General features: G+C 40.6%; 1 protein-coding gene across 3 annotated transcripts in view; it reads right to left on the minus strand.

Moving 5' to 3' along the window:
- Positions 1 to 25398, minus strand: part of ATL3 (atlastin GTPase 3) — a 47145-nt gene that overhangs the window by 14734 nt on the left and 7013 nt on the right. For 2 of the 3 annotated variants that reach the window (XM_003993539.5, XM_023239979.2), the window contains exons 2-8: positions 22123 to 22337; positions 21839 to 21982; positions 13206 to 13310; positions 12659 to 12709; positions 4161 to 4217; positions 2590 to 2682; positions 1750 to 1888 (exon numbers count right to left, since the gene is read on the minus strand). In XM_003993539.5, the coding sequence (XP_003993588.2) occupies positions 1750 to 1888; positions 2590 to 2682; positions 4161 to 4217; positions 12659 to 12709; positions 13206 to 13310; positions 21839 to 21982; positions 22123 to 22329 (796 nt within the window). In that variant the 5' untranslated portion in view covers positions 22330 to 22337. Of the gene's footprint in view, positions 1 to 1749; positions 1889 to 2589; positions 2683 to 4160; positions 4218 to 6461; positions 6895 to 12658; positions 12710 to 13205; positions 13311 to 21838; positions 21983 to 22122; positions 22338 to 25398 lie in introns of those variants that run through there. The other variant, XM_045039477.1, reaches the window with a different exon arrangement.

The raw sequence follows: 25398 nt of genomic DNA on the forward strand, positions 1-25398 counted from the left end.
TTGAAAATGATGCATTTTGTGTTTAATATGAGGCCATGAAAAACTTCCACTTCAAAAGTTCTCCTGGTAACTAAACATTATATACCCTCTAAATTATTTCCTCAGGTCGCCTGGGTGGCTCAGCTGATTAAGCATCTGACTCTCTGATCTTGGCTCAGGCCATGATCTCAGGGTTCATGACACGGGAGCCCCGTGTAGGGCTCTACACTGATTCTCTCTCTCCCTCTCTCTGCCCCTCCCCAACTTGCACGTTCTCTCTCTCAAAATAAATAAATAAACATTTAAAAATAAAAAATAGGGGCACCTGGGTGGCTCAGTCAGTTAAGCGTCCAACTTCAGCTCAGGCCGTGATCTCACAGTTCATGAGTTTAAGCCCCACATCGGGCTCTGTGTTGACAGCTCAGAGCCTGGAGCCTGCTTTGGCTTCTGTGTCTCCCTCTCTCTCTGCCCCTCCCCAGCTCACACTCTGTGCCTCTTTCAAAAACATATAGAAAAAAATTTTTTAACAAAAATAAATAATTTCCCCCAAAATAACAGAAAAATTTCTATTTTAGCACAATATGACTCTGGGGCAAAAAGATTCTAGATGTGAATCTCTACCCCATCACTTACCAGCTGAGTACTTTGAGCAAGTTACTTAACTTTCCTAAGCCAGTTTCTTCATCTGTGAGATACAGGAGAGAATATCTGCATATGGAACCACCAGGAACAGTAAGTGTGAAAGTGAACTACCACAGCGCTGGTTCTATGGTCTGAATGTCTGTGTCCCTCTCAAATTTGGTATGTTTAAATCCTAACCTCTAAGACGGTGGTATTAGCGGGTGGGGCCTTTGGGAGGCGGTCAGCTCACCAGGGTGGAGGAGCCCTTGTGAAGGGGACTAGTGTGCTTACACAAGAGACCTCACAGAGCTGGCTAGTCCTTCCACCACATGAAGGAACCAGAGGCCTGAGAGCAGGAAGACAGCCCTCACCCGACTGTGCTGGCACTCTGACCTTGGACTTCCACCCTCCAGAGCTATGAGAAACAAATTTCTGTTGTTTACAGCCGCTCAGTATACGGCATTTTGCGACAGCAGCCCAGACAGACTGATGGCGGGGAACATGGCTGAGCCTCTAAAAATGGCAGCTATTTCCATTCCAACTTTACCGGGAACCTGAGAAGCTCAGACACGTTTATAAACAAAAGTACTAGTTTTACACCTGTGTAAACGGAGGGCTAGCCATTAAATGAGTCAATGTCTCAATGAATAAGGAACAAAAATAAGATAATGGAATCCAAGAGTCCCGACTCTAATTTCTCCAAGCTGCCATCTAGGCAACACCTCCTGATAATCGCACGTGACCCGGCATCAGGTTTTGCCATAATCACAAAGAAGATGAAAACAAACAGCCAAGCCATGCGTCATGTTACCATCCTTTGGCAACTTAATTTTACTTGATAAGTATTAGCTAACCAACGTTTACTCTTTTATTTTAGTACTGCTATCTCTTGTAAGCCAGTAATTACAACACGTCTCTTAGAAAGACATCAATATTACCACCACCATTTCAGATGGAAAAATTAAGGTAAACTCTGATGGTCACAGTACGGCAGATGTAAAAACTAAAGTAGACTCTAACTACCATTCTTTCTAAGAAAACATACTATTCCTCTTAAGCATTCTCTGGACTCGTAACTGATATTTTCTGGTCACTGGTTCATTCCAAAGCTCAAATCACATGTCTAGAATAACATGACTTGTGACACACCTTTCAATTTCCCATCAAAGTCAGGGCTTGTGGCCACCTGGAGCCCTGGATGCGGCAGGAGAAAGCAAGTGACGTTGGAGAAGCATGAGTGAATGTGATTTCGGACATTCTGAATTTCTTCATGCTGATGTTCTTTTACCTGCCAATGAAGACCAACAATTTACAAAAGACCAGTTGTGTTTCTGCACTGGGAACCAATGGTACAGGACAAAGGAGAGAAGATATCCCAACTCTGATGCATCAGAGCAGCCTATGTTTTGTCCAATGAAGAAACTCAGGACGCTAGAAGCAATAAATGCATACATTTGATTAACCATGGCCTGGCTCCTTTAGCCACTCAAGAACACGTACTGAAGACTTTCTTTTACAAAAAAGAGGATTGCACAATACTGGAGAAGAACAAGGGAAGGTTTGCTTGTGGGCAGAAGGAGGATGTAACTAGCTAGTAGCGACTGACAGAGGACTCCTGTATTTTAATTTTGGAGAACAGGCTAAGCCGGTTTATATCCACCCCAAAACAAGCAAGAACTGTGACTAAGAACAACAGAACAAAAGTTCTGAATATGACATTCTAAAGGCACATGGAGAACCTGGTGTAAAACATGAAATGGAAATTACAGTCAAAGCTCGGGCCTTTGCCAGGAGAGTCCTTCTCTGCAGTCTCTATGCATTACATACCCAGGCTCTGTGCCCTTACACAAGCACTATTAGTGTGCCGATATCCGTAAGTATTTAACACTTAAATTTTCTATAATCTGGTTTAAATACAATAGCTAAAGGCAAATGAGAACGTTATCAAGACGTGTAGGTAACTCCTCAGAAGATTGCATTTCTATTTACCTGCAGGCGCTTATCCAAAAAGGACATTCCTCCCTGTAGTCCGTAGCTGTATTCATAGGGGAAACTCCAGTCTCGAACCAAAAACATCAGTGTCTATTTAGGAAAAGAGCAGAGCATGTCACAAGGCTGCATAAATGCATTTTCAAAATAACAACTGAAATACTTCTTTGCATAATGCCAGCTTCTTCAAAGGGAGCAACAAAATGTGAAGGATGTATTTCTTCCGTAAAGTCTTAGGAATATTATAAATACTAGAAGGACACGTATAAGCCAAATGTGAGGTCACTAGGGGCGCCTGGGTGGCTCAGGCGGTTGGGCATCCGACTCTTGACTTCAGCTCAGGTCATGATCTCATGGTTCGTGAAACGGAGCCCCATGTCAGCTCTGTGCTGACAGTGTGAAGCCTGCTTGGGATTCTCTCTCTCTTTCTCAAAATAAACAAACATTTTAAAAAACATATTAAAAAAACAAAACAGGGACTCCTGGGTGGCTCAGTCAGTTGAGTGTCTGACCTCAGCTCAGGTCATGATCTCGCGGTTCGTGGGTTCGAGCCCCATGTCGGGCTCTGTGCTGACAGCTCAGGGCCTGGAGCCTGCTTCGGATTCTGTGTCTCCCTCTCTCTCTTCCTCCCCTGCTCACAGTCTGTCTCTCTCTCAAAAATAAACAAAAATTAAAACTTTTTTAAACAAAACCAATGTGAGGTCACTATAACCTATCTGCTGTTTTTGTTCCCATGGGTTCATAAGAGCAGAAGGAAGAAATTGACGAGAAGATGTCAAATCTGGGGCTGTGCTATAAAGACAAGTATAAAGTGGAGTAAAGGACAAGAAAACAACATGGTAGCAGCTAATCATAAAATCAGATCTACTTTAAATGTTAGAAAGGAAAACTAAACATCAAAAAAAAATTTTTTTTTTTTTTTTAACACAAAAGGAGCGCCTGGGTGGCTCAATTGGTTAAGCATCAGACTTCGGTTCAAGTCATGATCTCACGGTTCGTGGGTTCAAGCCCCGCATTGGGCTCTGTGCTGACAGCTCAGAGCCTGGGGCCTGCTTCGGATTCTGTCTCTTCCTCTCTCTCTGTCCCTCCCCCGCTTACAGTCTGCCTCTCTCTCTCTCTCAAAAATAAACAAACACTAGAAAAAAAATTTTTTAAAAGAAAGGAAAACTAAATTAAGTAATACTTAAAGCTCCTCTAATCTCACTGAGGCTACTATGCATTCTCACCCTCATGAAACAATTAACTAAAGCAGGGGCCAGAAAACTTTCGTAAAGGACCTAAGAGTAAGTATTTTAGAAGTATTTAAGTATTTAAGAAGAAGAGGCTGTGGACAAATAAGTGTAGCTGTGTTCCAATAAAACTTTATGTAAAATTTAAATGCCAGTGTCCACAGCTAATTTACACGTCATGAAATATTATTCCTCTTTTGAGTTCAATCATTGAAGAATATAACAACCACTCCTAACTCACAGGTCTTATAAAAACAGACCGCTAGCCTGATCTGGCCTGTGTCCTGCAGCTGGCTGATCTCCAAACTGAAACAAAGACATGAATTATAGTTAACACTCTACCTGGAAGGGTTTTTGGAAAATTTCATCCATTGCCAGACGACCATATTCTGTGAAGAGCTTTGAAAAAGAAAAGTTAATGGCTTGTTAGGCCAAATTATTTAAAGTATTTCTATGGGTATTCTTTAGCAAAGAACTCATTTAACAGACTCAATACTACTCATATGAGACCACAGTTCTACGGCTTCAAAAACTCAGAGAGCCATGAACCTTACAATAACCTGTTATTCCTATCTCACATCCCATATCCCAATTCATTAACAAACCCAGAAGCCAACCACTCACAGCTTCTATGTGGCTTGGAATATTACACAGCTTCCTAACTGGCCTCCCTGCCTCACCCTTGCTCCGCCCCCCAGACTATTCTCAATACAGCAGCCTGGGTGGCTGTGCTTTGAGAAGTTAGTTAGATCACATGATGCCTCTGCTTAAAACCCTCCAACCTAATCGTATAAAAGGCAGCCCCTTACGGTGAGATCTGGCTACACTGGCCCTCCTTGCTCTTCCTCCAGCACGCTGGGCACAGTGCTTGCCTCAGGGACTTTGTTCTGACTCCTCGTGCCTACAATGTTCTCCCCCCAAATAACTGCACAATCAGTTCCCTCACTTTTTACAGTCCAAATGGCTCCTTCTCAAAGAAGACTTCCGTACCACCTACCTGAGAGGATTACAAGTCTCCCCACAATTCTTCCTACCCCGTGTCTTTCAAATATTTTTCCTTAACCCATCTCACTAGGCTACACACCACACCTTTACTTACTTTGACAGTGCCTGCCTTCACTACTAGCAGATACATTCCAGGAGGGCAGGAATGTCTGCCTGTTCTGTGCACTGTCTCTCAGGCAGCGGGAGGAATATGGGGCCAGGAGCATATATGCCATGCAAATGACCAAATGAGCAAATTCTCTACGGTCAGGGTTTACACGTCCGTTTATGTCTATGTCCTTATGAAGCCTCGCACTAAAAGTACAGCAAAACGGGGGCACCTGAGTGGCTCAGTCGGTTAAGCCTCCAACTCTTGACTTCAGCTCTGGTCATGATCTCACGGTTTGTGAGATCGAGCCCCGCGTCAGGCTCTGCGCTAACAGCACGGAGCCTGCTTGGGATTTTCTCTCTCTCTCTCTCTCTCTCTCTCTCTCTGCCCCTCCCCTGCTCACATTCTCTCTCTCAAAATAAATAAATAAACTTGAAAAAAACAGTATAGCAAAATGAAGTTTAGAAGTTACAAATTCACAGGACAAAGAAGATGAGAACTGATATGGCAGCAAAGAGTTATCAAAAATACTCTGGAAGGAAAACAGACAAATGAAAACTGTCTCAAGGGTTGGCTTTCTCCGCCTTAAGTTGTCTGTGACAGGCAGGGGCCAACAAGAAAAAAGCAGATTCTCTCCGCAGAATCCCTGAAAGGCTCAGAAATGAGAAGCACCAGTCGCCATGTAGGAGGGGGGTGAGGAAACGGGACGAACAACTAAAGAAACAGTCGAAAGTCTTTGGAGAGAGCACCTTTTGGAGCACCTAACCTCGCAGATCCCGCTTGCTCCCCTCGCTCCAAACCCTCTATCTGCCCACAGAAGATGGGAAGTGTACTATCTGGAGGGGATAAACTAGAAAGAATTTAGACTTTGATACCGAACTCAGCCAAGAGGCGTAAGTCCCCTACTTTCCCGGAAACGGGCACTTCAGTCAAGGTCGACATACTGAACAGTGAAGTCTCCTCAGCCTGTCGCCCTGCTGGAGCCACAGTAAGCTTCTACCCACTCGGGCAGGGGTTTAAAGAACTCTTCTCTGGGGACACTCCTAGCCCAAGAAGAACAGTCTGCAAATACAGACATTTCGGGGTTGCAATAAAATATCCAATAATCTTGCTCAGTCACCTCACTGTCCAAACCAGGGCACAAGGCTCGCCCTCTCGCCAAAGGTCCCAGTCAGATTTTTAATAACTCATCTTAAATACACATGGCCAAGGACACCAGACCTCTGAGACAAGCTTCCAGAAGAAAGACAAAAACTCATGTCCTTCATTCTAGAACATCATCTTGCATTATCCCTTTTATAATTTCTTTCCCTCCATTTTCTCTTTTACTAAAACACCTATCATTAATAACAGGTTCGACCTCTCCTGAACTGATGCTCAACGTTTCCTTTCTTTGCTGTGCCCTCCTGTTCTCCTTCTTCTCCACCTCTCCCTCTCCTCTCTTCTTCCCTCTTTTCCCTCCTCTCTCCTCCCCACCCCCCTGCCCTTCTCTCTCTGCTTCGCTCCCTCCCTCTGGTCTAATTTCTACTCTGTTCTTTCATTCAACCTACCAGCAAGAGTTTCTCCAATTTGGCGTCTAACTCCTTCTCTACAAAAGTTTCCGTTTTTGCTGCCACAGCTTTCATTTCCAGGAGCTTTTGTTTTCTGAATGTTGCTTCTTAACAGCATCCAATTTTTTCTTGGTTGCAAGAGCTGCAACATCTTATCTTTCTGAGGATGCGGGTTTACAAAGAATGAAGAAAAAGCCCACACTAAGGTACATTACCATGAAAATTCATGCCAACAATAAGAAGATCTTAAAAGCTTCAGAGAGAAAAAGGTCACATACAAAGGATCAGGACTCAGATGGTGTGGGACTTCAGCAGCAACACTGGAAGCTGGAAGGCAATGAAGCAATGCCCTCAATTCTAAAAGAAAATTATTTCTATCCTATCATTAATTCTAGGATAAAATTAAAATATTTTCAGACTTACAAGAACTCAAAAAAGTGATCTGCTATACATCCATTCTAACCTTTCTCAGAAAAGCTAGTGGAGAATGTCTAGAATTAAGGAGAGAATAAACAACAACAACAACAAAGGAGAGAATAAACAAATAAAAGGTTAAATAGGATTCAACTGCAAAAGGAATTGAAAAAAAAATCCCAGGCCCTGATTTCAAGCTATATTACTGTTTCGTAATAAACATTGTATGGCATTGGTATAAAACCAGACATGCAGCTCAATGGAACAGAACAGCTCTCTGTTCTCCTAGAAATAAAACCACATATAGATGATCAATTAACTTTATGACAAAGCAGCCAAGAATATACAATGAGGAATAGACAGTCTCTTCAACAAATGGTGGTGGAAAAACCGGACAGCCACATGCAAAAGAATGAAAGTGGACCACTATCTAACACCAGACACAAAAATTAACTCCAAATGGATCAAAGACTTAAAACTTGAAACCCTAACACTCTGTGAAGAAAACACAGGTGGTAAGCTCCTTGACATCAGTCTCGACAATTTTTTGGATTTGGCAACAAAAGCAAAGGCAGCAAAAGCCAAAATAAACAAGTGGGACCACACCAAACTAAAAAGCTGCACAGGAATTAGAAAAATACTAACAAAATGAAAAAGCAACCTACTAAATGAGAGAAAATAATTTAAAATCATATATCAGATGAAGGGTTAATAGCCAAAGTATATAAAGAATTCAGGGCACCCAGGTGGCTCAGTCAGTGTCTGACTCTCAATTTAGGCTCAGGTCACGATCTCATGGTTCACGGGTTTTTAAACTGCTTGGGATTCTCTCTCCCCTTCCCTCCCCTCCCTCTCTCTCTGCCCCTCCCTCCCACACACTCATTCTCTCAAAATACATAAAAATAAACATTTAAGGGGTGCCTGGGTGGCTCAGTCAGTTATGAATCCAACTTTGACTCAGGTCATGATCTCACGGTTTGGGAGTTCAAGCCCGGCATTGGGCTCTCTGCTGTCAGCACAGTTGTGCTGTCAGAGCCTCTGTCTCCCTCTCTCTCTCTGTCCTTCCCCCACCAGCGTACAGGCATACACTCTCAAAAATAAATAAACATTAAATTTTTTAAAAAAGAAATAAGCATTTCTTAAAAATTAAAAAATTAAATAAATTTAAAAAATTTTTAAATAAAAAAGAATTTATATAACTCAACAGCCAAAATAACAAAAAAAAGAAAACACAAACAACACATGCCCACAAAAACCATAATCCAATTAGAAAATGGGCAGAGAATCTATACAGACATTTTCCCAAAGACGATATACTGATAGCCAATGGGTACACGAATTATTCATGTTCACCATCAATAATCACCAGGGAAATGAAAATAAAAACCATGATATATTACCTCATCAGTGTGATGAATGAATGTTTATCAAAAAAGAAAAGAAATAATAAGGGTTGGCAAGAACGTGGCAAAAAGGGCACCCTTGTCCACTGTTGGTAAGAATTTAATTGGTGCATCTATTATGAAAAACAGTATGGCGGCTCCTCTAAAAATTAAAAATGAAACTACTATATGATCTAGCAATTCCACTTCTGGGTAATTATCTGAAGAAAGCGAAAACAGTAATTCAAAAAAACATATGCACCCCCACGGTCAATGCAGCTTTAGTCAGAACAGCCAAGATATGGAAGCAACCTAAGTATCCATCCATGTTTGAATGGATACAAAAAATGTGGTGCAAAATTCAGTGGAATATTTATTATTCGCCATAAAAAAGAAGGCAATCTTGCTGTCTCCAACAATATGGATGGGCCTTGTAGGCACTGTACTGTTTTACTAAGACAAAGGCAAACACTATGTGATCTCACTTGTATGTGGAATCTGAACAAATTTAAAAACAAGCGTATGGATACAAAGGTGGAGCGAGGGTAGGGGGAAGAAAGTGAAGGGGGTTAAAAAGTAGAAACTTCCAGGGGCGCCTGGCTGGCTCAGTTGGTAGAACATGCGACTCTTGATCTCAGGGTTATGAGATTGAGCCCCATGTTGGGAATAGAGATTACTTAAAAATAAAATCTTAAAAAAAAAAAAAGTATGAACTTCCAGCTATAAAATACATAAGTCATAGGGAAGCAATGTACAACACAGTGGCTATAGTTACTAATATGGCATTGTATATTTCAAAGTTGCAAAGACAATTCATAAATGTTTTCATCATGAGGGAAAACATAATAAAATTTAAAATTAAAGAAAGAAAGAAAGAAAGAAAGAAAGAAAGAAAGAAAGAAAGAAAGAAAGAAAGAAAGAAAGAAAGAAATTAATTGACAGTGGGACAGCTGTGCACCAGGCCTAAAGGAAGCAGTCCAGGGGAGAGGAGGAGAACACTGTGACCAGGCATGAGGCCTCCCCAAGGGGAAAAAAGAAAAAAAAACAAAACACAAAACCAGAGCCTAAGTGTGTAGATCATACTGAGAGGTTTTAGGAGTCTATCCCTTGAGATACATTAGTGATAAGCACACAGAACACTAAACTAATGACGACAACAACAAAAAAAGCAACAGGTAATTCATTACAAGAAATGCAACCATAATTCACAAGAAACGTCAGTGATGAAAAACACAGAAAAATACTCATACAATAAGGCAAATACAAATACCTTTTTAGCTACAACTTGTGACCTACCTATTGGAAGGACGAGGGGAAGGAAGCCAATGGGTGAGGGTGGGAGAGTGGTAAAGATGCTAATCCTAATTCTGCACAAGAAGCTCTGACTATTGCAATTGTAATAATCCAGAAGGAACAGTATAAGCATGTTCTTTAAACATTCAGAAGCAAATAGCAGAAGACACAGCCCAAAGCACAAGTGGTTGCCTCTGGAGAACGAACTAGGAGGTCAAAAGAATGTTCATTTTTATTATGAACACTGCAATTCTACTGACTTTTCCACTATGTGTGTGTGTATAGTATATATACATATGTGTATGTATATACATTATTTTGTGCATATACATTATATATATATTACTTTGTCAAAACAATAAAATGATACTTAAAAAAAGAAAGCACCTAAAGCATATAAAATACTACATATAAACAAGACAAAAACACACATACAAAACTGTACAAAACCCATGATCTCTCCTACCGAATTCTGAAATCCAACAAGTTCTGAAAACCCAAGGTGGCAAACTCATTTGGAGGAAAACCTGCCTTGAACTGATGTGAGGCTTTTTCTAAGCTTTATTTGTCCCATTTCATCTCTCAGACATACCTTTCACTGCAGAAATAGTAAAATGTTTTATTGGGAGGTATTACCTGAATGTCTATTACTGTCTTCAACCTCATGCTCATATGCGTCATATTTCTCTATCTAAAATCCAAAAAATTTAGGAGTGCCTGGGTGGCTCAGTCGGTTGAGCATCCGACTTTAGCTTGGGTCATGATCTCGTGGTTCATGGGTTCAAGCCCCATATCGGGCTCTGTGCTGACAGCTCGGAGCCTAGAGCCTGCTCCAGATTCTGTGTCTCCCATGCCCCTCCCCTGCTCTCTGCCCCTCCCCTTCTCCCACTCTGTCTCTCAAAAATGAATAAATGTTAGGGGCGCCTGGGTGGCACAGTCGGTTAAGCGTCCGACTTCAGCCAGGTCACGATCTCGCGGTCCGTGAGTTCGAGCCCCGCTTCGGGCTCTGGGCTGATGGCTCAGAGCCTGGAGCCTGTTTCCGATTCTGTGTGTCTCTCTCTCTCTGCCCCTCCCCCATTCATGCTGTCTCTCTCTGTCCCAAAAATAAATAAACGTTGAAAAAAAAAATTTACAAAAAAATGAATAAATGTTAAAAAATATATATTTAAAGTCCAAAAAATTTCAAATTCCAAAACACACATAGTCTCAAAGAGTTTGCATAAGGCATGTGGTCATGTTACCTATTTTCTACAGGGATATATATATGCTTACAAAGAAAAAGAACAGAAAGGATACATTCAAACCTGATCTGTGTGGTGAAGGAGGAGTTCAATCTATCCAAGGTGTCCAATTTTTTGCAAGAACATCATCATTGTTTTAGAACATCATTTCTAATGTCATAAGGAATACACTTCACTTTTAAGAATAAAGAAACTACTACAGTGACAGATAATGTATTACTAATTTATAGAGCTAAATTCAGCCTCTATGAAGACGGCATAGAGTGAAGAAAGCATCTCCACCAGGAAACGTTACTGGAAACAGGGTCCTCACAGAGGTGATCACGTTAAGACGAGGTCATTAGCGTGGGCCCTAAGCCAATATGACTGGGGGCCTTATGAGAAAAAGTAATACAGACACGGGGAAGAATGCAAGGTGAAGACAAAGAGACACACGGAGGGAAGACAGGGGCAGAGACCAAAAGTCTACAAAGCCAAGGAATGCCGAGGACGGCCAGAAGCGAGGAAGAGGCAGGAACGGACTCTTCCCCACAGGCTCAGAGAGGGCATGGCCCTGTGGACAGCTGGACTTCTACTTCCGGACTCCAGAACCGTGACCCAATAATTTTGTGTTGTGTGAGTCTCCTCGTTTGCAGTCCTTGGCTACAGCAGCCCTCACCCGTCACCCACGCCTACTCGTTTATGACCTCTCGCTGACCGGATGACACGATCCACACACAATGACGTCTGCCTCAAGCATTACTGTGTCTACAGCACCGGGGGCACCGCCTCACACGAGGTAGACATTCAGAAACGTGTGCGGAAGGCAGGAGTCTAGAGAGGAATCCGCTGCAGGGGAAAAGGTGTCGAACTCAAGTTTTGACAGACGCGTTTAAGAACAACAGCTCTCAACCACTGAGTCGCGGTCCCGGTGCAGAAACACCAGTCACCAGGTACAGGCCAAGGTTGAGGAAGGATGTTCTTTGCTTTTTACAGGACTATAAATTAGAACTAACTCCAGGTAATCCCCATAATAAATGACACCCTCATTCCTCTGTATGCTGATGTGTTTTCTTGAACGTCAATGGGACAGGTGGAATCAGAAAGTCATGCTAAGAACTGCATCCCACTCTGGAGTCGCCACGGAACAGTATTTTACAGGACGAACATAGAAGGACCGCTGCGTGGAGAACAGAAGACCGCGACTAATTAACCGTAGGTAGTGACAGTAATGATAAATAATGGCTCGCAGTCATTAAGCACATACTCTTGTCCAGGCACACAAAGCTACGCATTTTACAGACACGGACTTATTAAGCCTCACCTGGATTACTACAACAGCTTCACAACCGGCCTCACTGAAGGCACGCCTGTCCCTAAAAATCTATCCCAAATGCAGCAGCCAGAGCGACCCTCTGCTCACCTAACATCACTACTCTGCTCAACACACGGCTCCCACCTCCCCCAGAGGAAGAGCCCGAGCCCTTGCAAAAGCCGAGCATCGGCAGGACCTAAATGCCTCGCTGACGTCATCGCGAAGCCTCCTCCTGTCACACTTCCCAGTCCCAGCCACTGGCCTCCTTGCTGCTCCTCAGTCCTGCCAAGCACCCTCCACCCCAGGTCGTCTTGCTGCCCCGTCTCCTACACCACTACTCCCCACCCCCCCAGATATAGCTGCAGAACTTACTCACCCACTTTCTTGGGTTCTGTGCTCAACTCAGTAAGGCCTGATCACCCAGCAGTAACAGGACCAGACCGCTGTGAGCCAAAAACTTTCTCCCACCATTCAATCTATTGCTATAACTACTCAGCTGTAAAATTTTTCTTAGTCTCAAAACTTTTAAATGATATACATTATGACATTAAGATTTTTATGATGAATATATACCTGTAGCTGCTGAAGATCATCTTCCTGAATGTTCTGGGACAGATTATAAATCTAGAAAACAAAAATCCAGATTGATACCACTCTAGCTTACTTGAAAGGAACCCCAAATAAGCAAAAGCATTGAAGAGAAGCTTTGTACAACTAAAGGTTTGCACAGAAGTACCCAAGGTCTGTCCAAACAGTAATATTATCTCTCTTTTGGGAAACGATGCATATAAGGTTGGAATCACATAATTCTTCCTTTACTGCTTAAAATACAGTTTTCCTAAGTTCTTACCAAATCTCCAGTTCCTGTGTGATGTAATTAATGTGATTTCAATTTCCACTTTCCAGACTTTTTTTGGCCTATTTTATATATACTTACGACCAAAGTGGAAAAAGTTTAAGCTCCTTTTTGAGCTTCTAAGAGCTTAACGTCTATCTGTAGTCTAAAAAGAACATTTACATATCACCTAGGGATTCTGATAACAGAACAATAACTGAAAATAGATATACTCCATTTATCTTATTTCCTCTGCAAACTTTTATCTTAAGCAAGTGGTGTCACCTGCACAGAACTGGTCATGGTGCTTAGAGCGAAGATGGTGGCACAGTCTTTCACGGTGGACTGGCTGTCAAACGCCCCCTGGGTATCCATCAGAACGACTGCAACCTAAGAGAAAGGAAAAGACCAGCAAAGTAAGAGTGAGAAAGGGAAAAATGTAAAAAAGAAATTGAAAAGTCCAGGTGACATGCAAATGAGGCTTTGGCACCTGTTCGTAAATTCCACAGAAAAGTAGTTATTTAGGGGCTTTGTCTTGATCAGAGAATCTTCCTGGAGAAGATTATCTGCTCTGACCTGATGAGATGGTATGAAACAGAGGCCTACAGAGCAATACGTATGGAAGGGGAAAATGCCCACCAATTAAGAGTCAAATGTTGGGGCGCCTGGGTGGCTCAGTCGGTTAAGTATCTGACTTTGGCTCAATCTCCTGGTTCATGAGTTCAAGTCGGGCTCTGTGCTGACAGGCCAGAGCCTGGAGTCCGCTTCAGATTCTGTGTCTCCCTCTCTCTCTGACCCTCCCCAACTCACGCTCTCTGTCTCTCAAAAATGAATAAACATTAATTAAAAAAAAAAAGTCCAATGTTGAGACCGATTAGCTCACCTACCTAGTCAATCATTCAGGCATTTTTGTTCACAGAAATGATTATTACTTTATGTAATTCATAGATCAGGTCCTAGTAATCACATATTATGTTTTTGAGTTTATTTTCAGATACCCAACCCACTACTGTGGTAGAAGAGATATGATATAAATCCACACAAAAGAAAGTATTATGCATCGGGGCACCTGAGTGGCTCAGTCAGTTGAGCATCTGACTTCGGTTCAGGTCATGATCTCACAGCTCGTGAGTTCGAGCCCCGCGTTGGGCTCTGTACTGACAGCTCAGAGCCTAGAGTCTGCTTCGGATTCTGTGTCTCCCTCTCTCTCTTCCCCCAACCCACTCGCATTCTGTCTCTGTCTCTCTCAAAAATAAATAAACGTTAAAAAAAAATTTTTTTTAAAGGAAGTATTATGCATAGAAATAAATCAAAGCAAATAAAGTTTCTAGCCCCAATACACTGAAACCTAGTGACAGACATGAAAACTTTATCCTTTCCACACATCCATTTTCTGAAGAGCATACTGTCAAACTGAGTAATCAACACCAATTATAGCTGAAACAAATGAATATCCACACACAAAAGGATCCCTACCTCACATCACCTACAAAAATTAACTCAAAATGGATCAAAAACCTAAATATAGTAACTAAAACCACAAAACCCTTAGGAAACAGAGGTGTTTCCAAGATCTTCATGATCTTGGGTTTAGTAAAGGTTGCTTGAACATAAAGCACAAGCAAACAAAAAAAAAGTACACAAATTAGATTTCATTAAAACTAAAACTTTTGCACGTCAAGAGACACTATTAAGAAAATTAAAAGGGGCGCCTGGGTGGCGCAGTCGGTTAAGCGTCCGACTTCAGCCAGGTCACGATCTCGCGGTCTGTGAGTTCGAGCCCCGCGTCGGGCTCTGGGCTGGTGGCTCAGAGCCTGGAGCCTGTTTCCGATTCTGTGTCTCCCTCTCTCTCTGCCCCTCCCCCGTTCATGCTCTGTCTCTCTCTGTTCCAAAAATAAATAAACGTTGAAAAAAAAAATTAAAAAAAAAAAAAGAAAATTAAAAGACAACCTATTGAATAAAAGAAAATAACTGCAAATTATCTATGTTGACAAGGGTCTAGTATTCAAAGTATATAACGAACAATTCAACAATAAAGACAAATGATCCAACTAAAAAATGAATTTGATTTGAATAGTTATTTCTCCCAAGAAAATATGCAAGTGGCTAGTAAGTACATAAAAATATTCTCAACATAATCAGTCATTATGGAAACACAAATGTAAATCAAAGCCACAATGAACCAAAATAAAAAGCTTTTGAACAAATGAAATTTAAAATTTTTAAATTGAAAAAAAAAAAAAAAAAAGCTACTGCACAACAAAGGAAACAACCAAAAAAACAAAAAGGCATTACTGAATAGGAGAAGATAGGAGAAAATATCTACAAATGATATATCCAATAAAGGATTAATATCTAAAATATATATAGGGGCGCCTGGGTGGCGCAGTCGGTTAAGCGTCCGACTTCAGCCAGGTCACGATCTCGCGGTCCGTGAGTTCGAGCCCCGCGTCAGGCTCTGGGCTGATGGCTCAGAGCCTGGAGCCTGTTTCCGATTCTGTGTCTCCCTCTCTCTCTGCCCCTCCCCCGTTCATGCTCTGTCTCTCTCTGTCCCAAAAATAAATAAAAACGTTGAAAAAAAAATTTAAAAAAAAATAAATAAAATAAAATATATATATAGAACTTATATACCTCAACACTAAAAAGCAAACAATCTGATTAAAAAGTAGGCAGAGGAGGGGCGCCTGGGTGGCTCAGTCGGTTAAGCATCTGACTTCAGCTCAGGTCATGATCTCACGGTTCGTGAGTTCGAGCCCCGCATTGGGATCTGTGCTGACAGCTCGGAACCTGGAGCCTGCTTCGGATTGTGTCTCCCGCTCTGCCCCTCCCCCTCTGCTCTGTCTCTCTCTCTCTCTCTCTCTCTCTCTCTCTCTCTCTCTCTCTCTCAAATAAACATTAAAAAAAAAGTAGGTAGAGGATCTAAATAGACATTTTTCCAAAGAAGACAGATGGCCAATAGACACATGAAAAGATTCTCAATATCATTCACTAATAATCAGGGAAATGAAAATCAAAACCACAATGAAGTATCACCCACACCAGTCAGAGTGGCTCAGTGGGAGGGGGCCTGGGTGGCTCAGTCAGTTAAACATCTGACTCTTGGTTTCAGCTCAGTTCTTAATCTCACGGTTCATGGGTTCGAGCCCGAAATCAGGCTCCATGCTGTCAAGTGCAGAGCCTGTTTGGGATTCTCTCTCTCTCTGCCCCTTCCCCACTTGCACATACTATCTCTATCAAAATACATGAAAAACTTTTTTAAAAAATTAAAAATAGAACTACCTTATGATCCAGCAATTCCTCTTCTGGGCATATACCCAAAAATAATTCAAATCAGTATCTCAAGATATCTCGATTCCTATGGTCATTGCTCCCATGGTCATCAACTGATGAAGGAATACAGAAAATGTGGTATCTACCTACAGCGGAATACTACTGAGCCTTAAACAGGAAGGAAATCCTGCCATACATGACAACCTTCGATCTCTCCCAGGTCCAGTAGGAACCAAGCAAGGTCATTGCCGTATTGCCAAAGTATGCTTCCGGGCATCTCTTTCTCCTCAATTAGCACCCGTGAATTTTTGCTATCTACCAATTTAGTGTAGAGGATACTGAGATAAGCCAGTCACAGAAGGACAAATGCTGCCTGATTCCACTGACATGAGACATCTAAAATAGTCAAACTCAAGGAAACAGAGAAGAGAATGGTGGTTGGCTGGGGAGAAGGCTAAATGGGCGCTGTTTAATGGGTATAAAGTTTTAGTTACGCAAGATGGACGAGTTCTCAAAATCTGCTACACAGCCTACTGCCTATAGTTAACAGCATTATATTATGCACTTAAAATTCTAACAAGGTAGATCTCATGTTAAATGCTCTTAACTACAGTAAAAACAAGGGGAAAGAAAACCTATGTTTACATGAAAACTTGTACATGAATGCTCATGGTAGCATTACTCATAACACCCACAAAGTAAAAATAACCCAAATATCCTTCAAATGATGAAAAGATAAAGTGTGACACGTCCATACTACAGAGTATTACTCAGCCACGAAAAGAAATGAAGCATTGATGATGCTACACCACGGACAGGTGTTGAGGGCGCTGGGCTGGGAGTGGGGAGAGGCCAGACATAAGAACCACATATTGTATGATTCCATTTGTATGAAATAAATGTTCAGAGCAGGCAAACAGATCCGTGGAGAGGGAAAGTAGATCAAGAGTGGCCAGGTGCTGTGAAAAGAGGGAAATGGGGGAGTGACTGCTAATGAGTACTGGGTTTCTTTTTGGGGTGATGAAAATGTTCTGGAATTAGACAATAGTGATCCTTGCACAGCCTCATGAGTAGATAAAAAAAACCACTGAATTATACACTTTTAAAAAAAATATTTATTTTGAGAGAGAGACAGTGAGCGAGCAGGGGAGGGGCAGAAAGAGAGGGACAGAGAGAATCCCAAGCAGACTCTGTGCTGTCAGTGCAGAGCCTGACGTGGGGCTCGATCTCATGAACCCAGAGATCATGACCTGAGCAGAAATCAAGAGTCAGGTGCTTAACCAACCGAGCCACCCAAGTACCCCTAAATTATATACTTTTAAAAGATGACTTTTATGATATGTGAATTATATCTCAATAAAAAAGAACTCATCGTGGCATATATTTACAAAAAGAAAAATAAGGCAAATGGGGAAACGAAATGCTGAAGAGAAGCTCTTGCAGAACAGGAGTCACATGTACGCTCAGATAAACTGCTGGATGTCTGGGGAAATGGTATTCTCGTATCACATAGTGAAATGGTGAACTGTCACAACCACGGTCAAGAACAATTTAGTAGCAGCTAGAAAAGGGGAAATGGGCATTCTCAAACCTAGCAAATGCACTGCCACGTGGCTCTCTAATGTTCTGGACCAGAACCCAAAGAAAGAAATATATTTAACATCATGACTGAATACATTACACACATACATAAAGCTGAAACTAAATGTGTATGCACACTGCACTCTGATACTTTCTGCTCTGTTCTAGTTCTTTCTTTTTAAATACTGGTCATGAGCCAATAAATTGATTTCTCTACCCTTCATGGGTCATGGACAGAGTTCAAAAACTATGGCTTGGGGTCATGCTTGCACATTTACTCAAGGAGAGATTTATCAGATTGTTCACTTGTAGCAAGGATTATAAAAATTAAAAAAAAAATTTTTTTAGAAAGGAGACCATCTAAATGGGTTTAATTTAATTTAATGGAGTAGATAAATAGATAAAATAAGACATTCATATAATTACTACATAACAGTTAAAAAGAATACACGAGTTACATATTTAAAAGATTTTCAACTAAAAAGTATAAATAAATTATCTACATTTTTATCCAGGTAAGTGCTAAGCTAAAATCTCACCAAGTATATTAAAAAGTTAAGACAATCATGGAATGCCTCATGAATGGCTCAGTCAGTTAAGCATCCGACTTCAGGTCAGGTAATGGTTTTTCGGTTCGTGGGTTCGAACCCCTGCACTGTTAGCACAGCACAAAGCCTGCTTCAGATTCTGTCTCCCTCTCTCTCTGCTCTTCCCTTTCCCTCCCTCTTCCTCTCTCAAAAATAAATAAGTAAACTTTTTTTTTTTTTTTTTTAAGTAAGACAATCATGGGATGCCTGGGTGGCTCAGTCAATTAAGCATCCAACTTCGGCTCAGGTCATAATCTCACACTAGTGGGTTTGAGCCCCGTGTCAGGCTCTGTGCTGACAGCTCAGAGCCTGGAGCCTGTTTCGGATTCTACATCTCCCCGTCTCTCTGACCCTCCCCTGCTCATGCTCTCTTTCTGTCTCTCAAAAATAAATAAAAGTTTAAAAAAAAATTAAAAAAAAAAAAAAGACAATCATGTGAAACTTTTATTTGGGAAATTTCTAAAAAAACTTATTAGTATGGCATTTATACATTATATTGATTTCTGAAAGCACTCCTGATCCTGTTGAATGTCTGAACATAATGTTTTTTAAAGAGGTAGGAAACACAACACCAAGATATCTCTACACACCTATTAGGATGGCCAAAATCAAGAAGATGGACAACATTAAATGCCGACGAGTATGTGGAACAACAGGAACTTGCATCATTGCTCGAAACAGTACAAAATGATACAGCTACTTTGGAAGACAGTTTGGCAGTTTCTTACAAAACGAATCATCGCCTTACATACAATCTAACGATCACGCTCCTTGGTATTTACTCAAATGAGTTGAAACCGACATCCCCACAAAAACCTGCTCACAAATGCTTCCAGCAGCTTTATTTGTAATTGCCAAAACTTGGAAGTATAGCTCAGGGGTAGGGCATTTGACTGCATAATTGCCAAAACCTGGAAGCAAACAAGATGTCCTTCAGTAGGTGAAGATACACTGTGGAACATCCATATAAGGGAATATTATTCAGGAATAAAAAGAAATGAGCTATCAAGTCATTAAAAAAGGTGAGGAACCATAAAAGTACATTGCTAAGGGAAAGAAGCCAATCAGAAAAGGCTACAGACTGTATGATTCCAACTATATGACTTTCCAGAAAAGGCAGAACTATGGAGACAGAAGATCAGAGGTTGCCAGTTCTGAGAGGAGGAGGGGGGAGGAGGCAGGAACAAACAGGTGGAGCACAGAGGATTTTTAGGGCAGTATACCTATTCTGTCTGACACGATAATGGTAGCTGCATATCAGTATACATTTACCAAAACCCACAGAATGTAGAGCACAAAGAGGGAATCCTAATGTAAACTGTGGGCTTTGGTTAATAGCAATATATCAATATTGGTTCATTAATTATAAAAAAATGCATTACACTAAAACAAGATATAAACAATAGGGGGAAACTGGCAGATGGGAAGGGGAGTACGAGAACTCAGCAGTTTCTGATCAATTTTTCCATAAATCTAAAATTGTCCCAAAAAATAAAGTCTATTAATGCAAACTGGTGCAGCCACTCTGGAAAACAGGATGGAGGTTCCTCAAAAAAATTAAAAACAGAACTACCCTACGACCCAGCAATTGCACGACTAGGTATTCATCCAAGGGATACAGGCGTGCTGTTTCAAAGGGGCACATGCACCCCAATGTTTATAGCAGCACTGCCGATTATAGCCAAAGTATGGAAAGAGCCCAAATATCCATCGACGGAAGAATGGATAAAGAAGATGTGGTAAATATATATATACGATGGGATATCATTCAGCAATCAAAAATGAAATCTTGCCATATACAACTATATGGATGGAACTAGAGAGTATTATGCTAAGTGATATTAGTCAGAGAAAGACAAATATCATATGACTTCACTCATATGAGGACTTTAAGAGACAAAACAGATGACCGTAAGGGAAAGGAAGCAAAAATAATATAAAAACAAGGGAGGGGGCAAAACATAAATGTTTTGTTTCTCTTAAACATGGAGAACAAGCAGAGGGTTACTATAGGGTTTGTGGGAGGGGGGAGGGGCTAAATGGGTCAGGGGCATTAAGGAATCTACTCCTGAAATCATTGTTGCACTATATGCTAACTAACTAATATATGCTAACTTAAATTTACTTGGTTGTAAATTTTAAATAAATAAATAAATAAATAAATAAATAATCATCTCAAAAAATAAGTAAGTAAAATTATTAATTTTTTTAAAGGTGAGGAAGCCAAAATGATGTCAAAAAACAATGAGCTTTATGGGAGTCAATTCAACAAGATAAAATGAGGGCACTACAAATGTCAGATAACTAAAAGCAAAGCTTGCTTACTACTAACTTTGTAGAGACTTCCTAAACTATTATGAAAAATTAACACACCAGTTGCCCCCCAAAATAAGAATCAGATCCACCAGTTCTACAAAATCACGAAGTCAAAAATAATTACGTATTCCTAGAAAGAAAATTATGAAAGCATCTACCATACATTATCAGAAATGTAGAAAGGGAGCAATGACACTGAAAAACACAGAAATGAACAGTTGTAGGGCCTTGTTGTAATGCCTGGCCGAAGAGCCCCTGTATTACCCACTGCAGGCCTTAACTCCCTGGGTCTCTTTCTGGCATCTCTAAAATGGGAAGACTGGGCTTCCACTTCCCACCAAAATGGAGTAAGAGACTGAAATTACCCTCCTACCTGAAACCAAAAAACAACAAAATACATGAAAAGGCAGTTCAAGACACTGGACATCAGGTAACAAAGGATAATGATCCTCAAGGGAAAGGAAACAGGTAAGGTGAGCCCGTCCGTTGTCCCAGCTTTCCGGCCAAGGCTCGGGCAAGGGAAACCCAGGCAGAACCCGACAGATTTCCCTGAGTTGAAGAGACACAGCTGAGAGTCAGGGAGACCAAGAAAGCTGGAATTCCCAGGCAGAGAGAGATACAACAAACCCCAGGGATCTGCAGAGGGTCCACATCAAGAGTTCAGCTGAGTACTTACAAGCACGTGTGCATGAGGACACTACCTGAGGCTCGAGAAACAACCATCCAAAAAGAACAGGCCTGTTCCCTCAGCCAGACTGAAAAGTCCCATAATTCTAGAGTACTCAGAAGAGTACTGGGTGGTGAGGAGTAAATAGGTCTAGATTAAATACAATTCTGGTACCATTTAACAAACCTTTTTATTCTTTTTTTTTTTTTTTAATGTTTATTTTTGAGAGAATGCGTGGGTGGGGTAGGAACAGAGAGAGAGAAAGAGAGACAGAGGATCCGAAGCGGGCTCTGTGCCTACAGGCCGACAGCAGAGAGCCTGATGTGGGCTTGAACTCATGAACCATGAGACCATGACCTGAGCTGAAGTCAGACGCTCAACCGACTGAGCCACCCAGATGCCCCTGGATAAATATTATTTTTAACGGAATTATCAGAGTACACATTAAAGTTCCCATTTTGTTGTTTTTGTTCATTTAAAAGTCTGTTCTTCCTTACCTTCTTCCCACCTGGCTTCTCCACGGTGAAAACTTCACTCCAGATCTGAATCCCAGTGGTTTCTGGGTCAGAGCCCCCTCTCCATGAAAATCCTGTTAACGGTTCTTCTGAGTCACCCAACCAATTTGAACGGCCACCTTCCTTCTACAGGAGAAATAAGCAATATCCATTAAATCTTAAATTTTGAGTAATTTTGCATATCAAGGATAATCCATGAGCTTATCTTGCTCTTTTGGACACAAAAGTCTCATTTTCTAACCTGAGATGAAATAATTCTCACTTACCTGGAAATATAAGTATCGTAGCATAAAGTCCAGAAAGAAGGATTTGCCCTTTCGGAAGGCACCAGCCACGGACACCACCACCACATCAAGGTCTCGGATGTGGTCCTGCAAGAGAATGCTGGCCAAAGCTTTCTCTTCTAGCTCAAAGGAATGCTGGTCTTTCTGAACCAAAACAACCTGCACTGGACCAGGCTTTCCAGTCTCCATGGCATCACCTAGATTGTTGGAGAGAAAAATATTAAGTTTCAAATCTTTTTTTTAAATTTTTTTAAAATTTTAAATTTTAAATATTAATTAAATTATTTTATTTATTAATTTAATTTATTAATAAATTATTTATTAATTATATATATAAATATAATAAATTATTTATATATAATAATAAATAATAAATAATAAATAAATTATTTATTAAATAATTTATTAATAAATTAATTTATTAAATTAAATTAAATTAAAATATTTTTGAACATGGGAAAAGCAAAACCTTCTTAAATATATAATATTTAATATTATATATAATAATAAATAATAAATAAAAATAATAAATAATAAATAATAAATAAATTATTTATTAAATAATTTATTAATAAATTAATTTATTAAATTAAATTAAAATATTTTTGAACATGGGAAAAGCAAAACCTTCTTAAACACAAAAGCACTAACCATAAAAGAAAAAAATGACAAATATGAAATATGAAAGCCACAGGCTAGGACAAAATACCTGTATCCAAAAACAGGTATCCTGTATCCAGGATACAGGTATACCTGTATCCAAAAACTCACATCCAGAATGAATACAGAAATCCATAAGAAAAGGACAAATATTCCAATTTTTAAAATAGTAATAAGCAAAAGGCACTTCATGAAAAAAGGATATCCAAATGGTCAATAATCATATAAAGAGGTGGTTCCATACCATTACTTAGCAAAGAAAACATAAATTAAAAGCATAATGAGATACCATCACCTGTCCATCTGAAAGGCTAAAATTTAAAAGACAGACAATATCAACTGTGGGAGAGGATATGGTACAACTGGAATATTCACACACATTCTTATGAGAATATTACCACTCTGGAAATCTTCTTAGCAATATCTATTAAAACTAGACATACCTACCATCTAGCAATTCTACTCCTAGGTATGTAAGAGAAATAAATGCTTATGTCTACCAAAAGACAGAAATACAAGAATGTTCATTCGCATCAGCTTTATTCAAAATAGTCCAAAACCAGAAACAATCCAAATGTCCATCAACAGTAGAAAGGATGCCCGCCACTGCTAAGCCTTTTACATACATTTAATTTAATCCTCAGAACAATCCTATGAAGTAAATAATACCTCCCTGTATTTAAAAACAAGGATACTAGGTGGGAATGCAAGCTGGTACAGCCACTCTGGAAAACAGTATGGAGGTTCCTGAAAAAACTAAAAATAGAACTACCCTATGACCCAGTAATGGCACTGGTAGGTATTTATCCAAGGGATACAGGGGTGCTGTTTCAAAGGGGCACATGCACCCCCATGTTTATAGCAGCACTATCAACAATAGCCAAGGTATGGAAAGAGCCCAAATGTCCATCGATGGATGAATGGATAAAGAGGTGGTATACAGATACAACGGAATATTACTCGGCAATCAAAAAGAATATCTTGACATTTGCAACTACGTGGATGGAACTGGAGGGTATTATGCTAAGTGAAATTAGTCAAAGAAAGACAAATATCTTATGACTTCACTCATATGAGGAATTTAAGATACAAAACAGATGAGCATAAGGGAAGGGAAGCAAAAAGAATATAAAAAGAGACAGTATCATTGATCTTCCAAGTAAAAACTTTATTTCTACTCACACCTTTCCAGATGTTATATAAATGTCCTTTTTGTCTTAAAAAAAAATTAAAGATTTTACTTAAGTAATCTCTACACCCCACATGGGTGTAGAATCACATGTTCCTCTGACTGAATCAGCCAGGTACCCCCCCGCCAAAATTTTTTTAAAAAGAGGCACCAGGTTGGTTCAATCGGAGGAGCACGTGACTCATGATCTCGGAGTCGTGAGTTTGAGCCCTACGTGGGGTGCAGAGATGAGTTAAATAAAACTACAAAAATAAATTTTTTGAATACAAAAATAACTGTCCTTTGCTGATTTATCTGCATATCTCAGGCTCCCTGATCCCTTAAGATCCCTTCATCAAAACCCTAGCTTAGGCCATACCACCTCCAATCTTTCTTGCCAGTTAGGCACCGTCCCCAAGGGTTACTTTAATGATAGGACCTCATCCATTAGGGCTGACCTTTGTTACAGCACAAAAACACATCACGACAGCAACTACACAAGGGGCTATCAAAACACTTTATGGGGGGCGCCTGGGTGGCGCAGTCGGTTAAGCGTCCGACTTCAGCCAGGTCACGATCTCACGGTCCGTGAGTTCGAGCCCCGCGTCGGGCTCTGGGCTGATGGCTCAGAGCCTGGAGCCTGTTTCCGATTCTGTGTCTCCCTCTCTCTCTGCTCCTCCCCCGTTCATGCTCTGCCTCTCTCTGTCCCAAAAATAAATAAACGTCGAAAAAAAAAATTAAAAAAAAAAAAACACTTTATGGACTGATGGCTCAAAGCTAAATCTCCATCCTCTAAGCCAAAGTTGTTCACGGTTCTCCCCACTGCCTTGGTTCCTCTAATTCCTTACTCCCCTCATCTTCCCAGGCAGATTTACATTCACTGGTCTTTCTACTGGAAGAAACTTAGGATTCAGGTCCTGTCCTGCCTGGATTCCAAAATTTCCAATGTACAACCTATTCAACCATTTGTTCCCACCTCCTGAAATGCAAGCTCCCCCGACTCCAGGCAAACGATTATCCTTCGGCGCTCACATTCACACTCCCTCTGTCCTGATCCCTTCCAGCCCAGACTCTCAGAGCCTATCACTTTACCTGATATACTAAAAAGAAAACAGGCTCTGGAATCCAGAGGGCAGGGCTTGAATCTTTTTTCTCTCCCCTCTAGAATGTAAGCTCCATGAGGGCAGGAATTTTTGTCTCTTTTGTTCAATGTTAGATCCCCCAAGATCCCAGAACAAGGCCCACACCTAGTGGACACCCAATAAATACTTGTGGAATAACTGAATAAACCCCACCACCTAGTCTCAATGTGACTATGGATAAATTTCTTACCACTTGTAGCTCCATTTATTTACAAATTGAATACTCATTTCAAAGCAGAGTCTAACACATATTAGGAACTCAATAAAGTGGTCCCACTTTCCTATTTC

The sequence above is a fragment of the Felis catus genome, chromosome D1 (assembly GCF_018350175.1).
Source record: "Felis catus isolate Fca126 chromosome D1, F.catus_Fca126_mat1.0, whole genome shotgun sequence".
NCBI lineage: Eukaryota > Metazoa > Chordata > Mammalia > Carnivora > Felidae > Felis > Felis catus.